At 48.9% G+C, this 7,500-nt stretch overlaps 1 protein-coding gene across 2 annotated transcripts in view; it reads left to right on the top strand.

Moving 5' to 3' along the window:
* LOC138954183 (uncharacterized) overlaps positions 1–6,762 on the top strand; it is a 7,780-nt gene extending 1,018 nt beyond the window's left edge. Inside the window, exons 2-3 of one of the 2 annotated variants that reach the window (XR_011451743.1) lie at positions 1–5,760; positions 6,194–6,762. The exon at positions 1–5,760 is cut by the window's left edge and continues 237 nt beyond it. Coding sequence is in view for 1 of the 2 variants with exons in the window: in XM_070326083.1 (XP_070182184.1) it covers positions 731–5,362 (4,632 nt within the window). In the remaining variant the exon portion in view is untranslated. The other variant, XM_070326083.1, reaches the window with a different exon arrangement.
* Positions 6,763–7,500: the final 738 nt, after the last annotated feature.

Here is a 7,500-nt window from a genome sequence, read left to right as displayed (position 1 = left end):
GTAACTCTTCCGCTAAATCCGTCCCCTAAAAATAACTCATGCAGGAAGTGTAATTTCAGTGTATGATGGAGTGATAGCAAGAGGGTGTGTTTGCGAGGTAGAGATTTGATGTGAGTGAATGAGAGTAATTAGAGTGTAAACGTTAATTATCTTTGGCAAGGGATTGGGGTTATTTGATGTGTAAATGTGAGTTTTGAGTGCTTTGTTTTGTTCAAGAAATGTATAAACTTCATTTATTGTGATTTGTACCTTTTTACAGTTTGAGAGAGAGAGAAAATTCTGTGAGTTTGTGGATGACAGACTGCGCATATGTGTGTGCGCATATGTGTGTGTGACAAATGGGGGCTCGTCCGGGATATGATTGGGATAGCTAGCTAGAAGTAGTGGGTCTATCCTAACTTTTCATCGTCACTTCAGATTTTTCTGTTTGCTTTCTGTTTTTCTGATATTGTTTTGTCTTGTTTTGTCATGTCTTTGTGATACCTGTTTATTGAATATCATTCGTGTGATAGCACTAGAGTTCATTACTTTTGTCACTACCGTCGTAACAGTGACAGAAGTCGGTGTTTTCCGCGCATAGTACTGCTATTCATTTTGCGAAAGAAAGCGTTCATTTGCAAAGCTTGTTTTTCCTTGTTCGGTATTTATTGGTGTCTAGCTCATTTCATTCAGAAGTACCATAAATACTTTTTCCTTTTTATTTCACTGTTTACTGAAGATAAAGATAAATATGTCCGCAAGGAAAACTCGAAACGCGGCCCTGTCTAGTTTTTCTACGCCTGACCCGACTTTGTCTCTTTCCGGCCATGAGTTATCTACTCCGCCTACTCATAGCGAAGTATTTTCTGAATCAGCTGGAAACTCGGTTAGTCTTAGTGCCGACCATGAGCAGATTGCCGCTAGGGGCAAAGCGTTGGGTGTCCGTTCCGGTAGTGCACTTGCCAGATTTGTGCAAGAAGAATTGGACCGTCTGCGCCATCAACAGCAGCAACAACAACGAGTAGGATTGGAGGCTCAGCTGCTAAAAGCTCAACTGGAAGAGGCAAGAAGGAAACAGGAGAGAGAAGAAAGAAGGCAGGAGAGAGAAGAAGAAGAGGCAAGAAGAAGACAGGAAAGAGAAGAGGAAGAGGCAAGAAGGAAACAGGAGAGAGAAGAGGAAGAGGCTCGACTGAGACAGGAAGAGACAAGAAGAAAACAGGAGAGAGAAGAGGAAGAGGCTCGACTGAGACAAGAAGAGACAAGAAGAAGACAGGAGAGAGATGAGGAAGAATATACCCGACGTCAACGTTTGGCTGAGTTGGAGGAGGAGAGGATTCGGACACAGATAGCAAGGGCCCAGCGTGAAGAAACTGCTCATGTTCCCCATATCCGTCCAATAGAACCTGTCCGTCTAAAGATCGATCCTTTTGATACCACCAAAGAAGATTTGGATACTTTTTTAGGGCGATTTGAGAGAGCGGCATCCCTGAGTGGGTGGAACAGGGAACGAGACTGGGGAGCTAGGCTGGGGACACTTCTTAAAGGTTTTTCCTCAGAGGTTTACCTAGAATTGCCTGATGAGGACGCGCTAAAGTACGACAAAGTGGTGGAGACGCTACGTGGGGCTTTTCGTTGGACTGCTGACTCTTACCGCTCCAAGTTTCGTCAGGCGGTGAAAAAGGATGAAGAAACATTTCAGCAGCATGCTACTCGGCTCCGGATTTGGTTTGAGCGATGGAGAAAGGCAGCCAAGAAGGAGGAGACATACGAAGGAGTTCGAGATCTCATACTGATGGAGCACCTTCTCGACAGAGTATCTGGAGAACTTGCCGACTTCATCAGACAGAATGACCCCAGTACTCTTTCTGAAGCTGCTGAACTAGCTGAGAGATTTGCATCGTCGAAACGGGCCAGGAAAAATCCAGTTACTGTCTTTGGTAAAGCATTGGGTCACCAGAAAGGACCAAGTAGCCCGAAGAAGGATGCAACTCCAGCAAAGCTTGCTGGCTCTAAGCCATCTGGATTCAAGGGAAAATGTTTCAACTGCGGTCAGGAAGGTCACTCTAGAAGAAACTGTCCTCGTCTAACTTCGGTGAAAACCGTTGTCACTCTGGGAACGGTCACCTCAGGAACTGAACTGCCTGCTCTCTGTGATCCTTGCAGCCAACTGACCTACTCTCCTAGATGTACTGTGAACGTCAATGGTTCTTCAGTATCTGCCCTGAGGGACACTGGAGCTGACGGGCTAGTGGTGGATTCGTCTCTTGTGCGAGATAACAAGCGCAGCGTTGGACGACAAACCATCCGACTTGCAGCCGGCAACGTCGAACGAGAGTGCCCAACTGTTGTGATTGACTTTGAATCGCCTTTCTTTTCAGGAAAGGCAATTGCTATTGTGGTGGAGGATCTTGCTCATCCTGTATTGATTGGAAATGCCATCCCGTTGCCTGATGGACAAACTCTTGAAGTTCCGGTGTACAGGGGAAAGGCATATCCTGTGAAGACATGTGTTGTCACCAGAGCACAGCATGCTCGAGAACAACAAGGACCCAAAACTCTTAAAATGAAGGACTCCGGACTGGGAGGTGTCACCCGAGATGAACTCATTCAGCTACAAGAGAACGACTCTACATTGGTACGCATTCGAAAGCTAGCGGCGGTTAGTAATCCTGCTCCCTCCGGGAAACATGGCCAAGTGAAGTTTTCCTGGAAGAAAGGAGTTCTGCAAAGGGAGTTCTCATCAGGTGAAGATGTGTACCATCAGATAGTTGTACCAGAAGCCTTGAGACCTGGAATCCTTAAGCTGTCGCATGATGTACCAATGGCTGGCCATCTTGGTTCGAGGAGGACTCGAGATCGAGTGTGGAACTCTTTCTACTGGCCGGGAATGGGCGGTGACATCCGTCGATATGTACAATCCTGCGATGCTTGCCAGCGAGCTCTACCCAAGGGGAAAATTCCAAAAGCACCACTTGGAAAGATGCCTCTGCTGGATGAACCTTTCCGGAGAATCGCTGTTGACATTGTGGGGCCTTTGACCATCTCCGAAAGAAAGAACCGCTACATTCTGGTTGCTGTAGACTATGCCACCCGGTACCCAGAAGCGACCCCTTTACCCAGCATCGAAGCAGAGCGTGTGGCTGAAGCACTCTGGCAGATGTATACTCGGGTTGGAGTTCCCAAAGAAGTACTGACCGACAGGGGTTCTCAGTTTGTCAGCAATCTCATGAAGCAAGTGAATCAGTTTCTTGCCCTGAAAGGACTCACCACGACACCATATCATGCTCAATGTAATGGTCTTGTAGAAAGATTCAATGGGACACTGAAGACAATGCTGAAGAAGCTCTGCATGGAGAAACCCAAAGATTGGGATCGTTTTGTTCCTGCCCTCCTTTTCGCCTACCGAGAGGTACCACAGGAAAGTTTAGGGTTTTCCCCTTTTGAACTTTTGTACGGGAGAACTGTGAGAGGACCTCTTTCCCTTCTCAAGGAGATATGGACCAAAGACACCCCTGCAGAAGTTAGGACTACTGCTGAGTATGTCGTGGATCTGCGTCAGCGTTTGGAAGACACTTTGAAAATCGCACAGCAGAACCTGGACAACTCCTCCCGGCGCTACGCCAGAGCTTTCGATCGTCGTGCAGTGAAACGAAACTTCAAGATTGGAAGTAGAGTTCTGCTTCTCCTACCCCTGAAGAAGAACAAGTTAGAAATGGCTTGGGAAGGACCCTACGAGGTTGTAGGAAAAGTTGGAGAATGCGACTATCGTCTGCGTGTAGGCACCAAAGAAAAGTTGTACCACGCCAATCTGATCAAGGAATATGTTGAGAGGGGGTCCAGACCTACCCCATCAAGAGCGGATCAAGATGTCGTCACTACATGTGCCGTGGTGATCGATGAATCAGGAGCCACCTCAGAGGAAGACGTGACGTACCCACGAGACATCCCTCTACCTGCACTTCAGTCCAAAGAAGGTCCGAGTGATGTTCAGTGCAACCCGGCTTTGACTGACAGTCAGCGTGACGATGTGAATCGTTTCAAGGGTCGTTTCGTCAAAGCGCTCACGGATTTGCCTGGTTCTACCAAGCTTGAGGAATTTTCTGTCAGCCTACTGACTTCAAAGCCTGTTTTTGTCCGTCCTCGACCTGTGCCATACTCCCAAACTGAAACTGTGAAGAAGGAAGTGGAGGCCATGCTGAAAATGGGTGTCATAGAACCTGCGTCCTCACCTTACAATGCTCCAGTGGTCCTCGTGAAGAAAAGGGACGGGACGATTCGGTTCTGTATCGATTATCGTCAGCTAAACAGGGTCACTGAGTTTGATGGAGAACCACTCCCTGACATCGATCAACTCTTCAGCTGTCTTGGGCGTGCCAAGTACTTCACCAAGATAGATTTGTCGAAGGGGTATTGGCAGATACCAGTCCTTGCTGAAGACAGACCGAAGCTTGCGTTCATCGTTCCTCAGGGACAATTCCAATGGACCATGATGCCGTTTGGTCTTCAGAATGCTGTCGCAGTTTTCAGCCGCATGATGAGGAAGCTTCTCAACCCTCTGCGAAGAAGTGATGTCCACAACTTCATGGACGACATCCTCATCGGCACTGAAGACTGGGGGACTCATCTTGAGGCCCTGGAGGCCGTTTTTCGTCGTCTGGAAGAAGAAGGTCTCACGGCTCGACCTACGAAATGCTTCGTAGGATTCCCTGAACTGGACTACCTGGGTCATCGAGTTGGCCATGGCCTGATGTGGCCAGAGGCAGCCAAGCTCGAGAAGATTCAAGCTTCAAGACGTCCTGAAACCAAGAAAGAAGTCCGCGCTTTTCTTGGCCTGGTTGGTTTCTATCGACGCTATGTAGCCAACTTTGCTGCCATTGCTCTGGCCCTTACCAACTTGACACGGAAGAACTGCTCAAACAAGGTTCAGTGGACCGAGGTTTGCGAGGAATCTTTCAACACTCTCAGGGAGATTCTCAGCAAACCACCTGTTATCTGCTTGCCTGACTTGTCCCAGCCATTTGTACTGCAGACCGATGCCTCTGACGTTGGTCTCGGAGCTGTTCTGCTGCAAGAGAGGGATGGGGAGTTGAAACCTGTGTCATTTGCAAGCCGCAAGCTGAACTCTGCAGAGAAAAACTACGCCACTGTTGAAAAGGAGTGTTTGGCCGTGGTGTGGGCTGTCAAAAAGTTTGAGGTGTACCTGTATGGCCAAGAGTTTGAACTTCAGACTGATCATCAGTCTTTGCAACACTTGCAGAGAGCAAAAACCTCAAACGGTCGTCTGATGCGATGGGCATTGTTGCTTCAGCCATTCTCCTTCCGGATTCGTGCAATCCGAGGACGTGAAAACGTGGGAGCTGATTATTACAGCCGCGTTGTGTGAAGTTTTGTAACTTAACGGTTAGTTCAGTCTAACAAGGGGGGTGTGTCACAAGCAGCTGTAATTATTTCGTATTATATGCAATCATTGCAAGCGCCTGTTCTTTGTGCTGTCGTTTACCTGCCAGGTGAAACAGCTAGCACTCGTAGTTTTCGTGCGGCACGGTTTTCTCTAAATTCTAGTGTAACGGGTGTATCTCAGGTGTGCTGTAGTGAGCAGTAAATTCAGTTGTGTGTCAGTTTTATTCATTCTTGCCGTAGCCGTTTACAGGGCTAGAAGTCTGCGTTCCAGACTGGAATCCGTTCTTCATTTGAACGTTACTTTTGCTTCCATAGAGCAAAAGGGAGCTGTCTTCATTTGACAGGGGAATTTCGCGTATGCTTTCATGCAACCAGGATGTGGTGCGTAATTCTTTTCTATTGTTTTCGGTGTAGTTTAGGCTGTTTGCGTGTTACATGTTTGTTGTTTCGTGTCTGTGCGTTTCTTATATGTTCAGGCTAGTCGGTCAGGTATTTCGTTTAAAGAAGGTTAGTTTCTTAGTATTGTTAGTTATGTTAGTTATCAATTTTTGAATATGGTCTGTGCATTATGATAACTTGTGTATGTAAAAAGACGGAAAGCTATTTTCGTGTTACATGTTTGCATAACTTCTGCCAATTATTAAACATGTAATGAATTGGTAGAACGTTCATAACATATGAAGTATTTGTGCGAGTGTGTGAGAGCTAGAGTCATAGAGGCTTTGTCCATTCTTTCCTGCATTGGGTTTGATATATGGGAACGGATAAGCGATGTGAGTTAACCGTGGACTAAGAGCAATGCTAACCATTTCAGGTTGCGGTTTTCTTGCCGAGGAGTGATGGAGATGATCCGCCAGCCCAGTCAAGCTAAGCCATTCTACTGTTGAGGGCTGCTATGGACTCGCTTCGCATGGAACTCGTTCTACAGCTGAGGGCTGCTATGGACTCACTTCGCCAGGAACTCATTCTGCGCTCGTGACGTCATTCGTCTTCGGGGCATCTAAACCCAGGATCTCGCTTCACTTCAAGTCACTGTCAGACCTGCTGGACGGTAACTCTTCCGCTAAATCCGTCCCCTAAAAACAACTCATGCAGGAAGTGTAATTTCAGTGTATGATGGAGTGATAGCAAGAGGGTGTGTTTGCGAGGTAGAGATTTGATGTGAGTGAATGAGAGTAATTAGAGTGTAAACGTTAATTATCTTTGGCAAGGGATTGGGGTTATTTGATGTGTAAATGTGAGTTTTGAGTGCTTTGTTTTGTTCAAGAAATGTATAAACTTCATTTATTGTGATTTGTACCTTTTTACAGTTTGAGAGAGAGAGAAAATTCTGTGAGTTTGTGGATGACAGACTGCGCATATGTGTGTGCGCATATGTGTGTGTGACACCCTCCCCACTCTCTTCCTCTCCCCCTCCCCACTCTCTTCCTCTCCCCCTCCCCACTCTCTCCCTCTCCCCCTCCCCACTCTCTCCCTCTCCCCCTCCCCACTCTCTCCCTCTCCCCCTCCCCACTCTCTTCCTCTCCCCCTCCCCACTCTCTCCCTCTCCCCCTCCCCACTCTCTCCCTCTCCCCCTCCCCACTCTCTTCCTCTCCCCCTCCCCACTCTCTCCCTCTCCCCCTCCCCACTCTCTTCCTCTCCCCCTCCCCACTCTCTCCCTCTCCCCCTCCCCACTCTCTTCCTCTCCCCCTCCCCACTCTCTTCCTCTCCCCCTCCCCACTCTCTTCCTCTCCCCCTCCCCACTCTCTCCCTCTCCCCCTCCCCACTCTCTCCCTCTCCCCCTCCCCACTCTCTCCCTCTCCCCCTCCCCACTCTCTCCCTCTCCCCCTCCCCACTCTCTTCCTCTCCCCCTCCCCACTCTCTCCCTCTCCCCCTCCCCACTCTCTCCCTCTCCCCCTCCCCACTCTCTCCCTCTCCCCCTCCCCACTCTCTCCCTCTCCCCCTCCCCACTCTCTCCCTCTCCCCCTCCCCACTCTCTCCCTCTCCCCCTCCCCACTCTCTTCCTCTCCCCCTCCCCACTCTCTCCCTCTCCCCCTCCCCACTCTCTTCCTCTCCCCCTCCCCACTCTCTTCCTCTCCCCCTCCCCACTCTCTTCCTCTCCCCCTCCCCACTCTCTTCCTC

The sequence above is a fragment of the Littorina saxatilis genome, unplaced genomic scaffold (genome assembly GCF_037325665.1).
Source record: "Littorina saxatilis isolate snail1 unplaced genomic scaffold, US_GU_Lsax_2.0 SUPER_16_unloc_1, whole genome shotgun sequence".
NCBI classification, from domain to species: domain Eukaryota; kingdom Metazoa; phylum Mollusca; class Gastropoda; order Littorinimorpha; family Littorinidae; genus Littorina; species Littorina saxatilis.
This window is presented reverse-complemented; position numbering and strand designations above follow the sequence as displayed.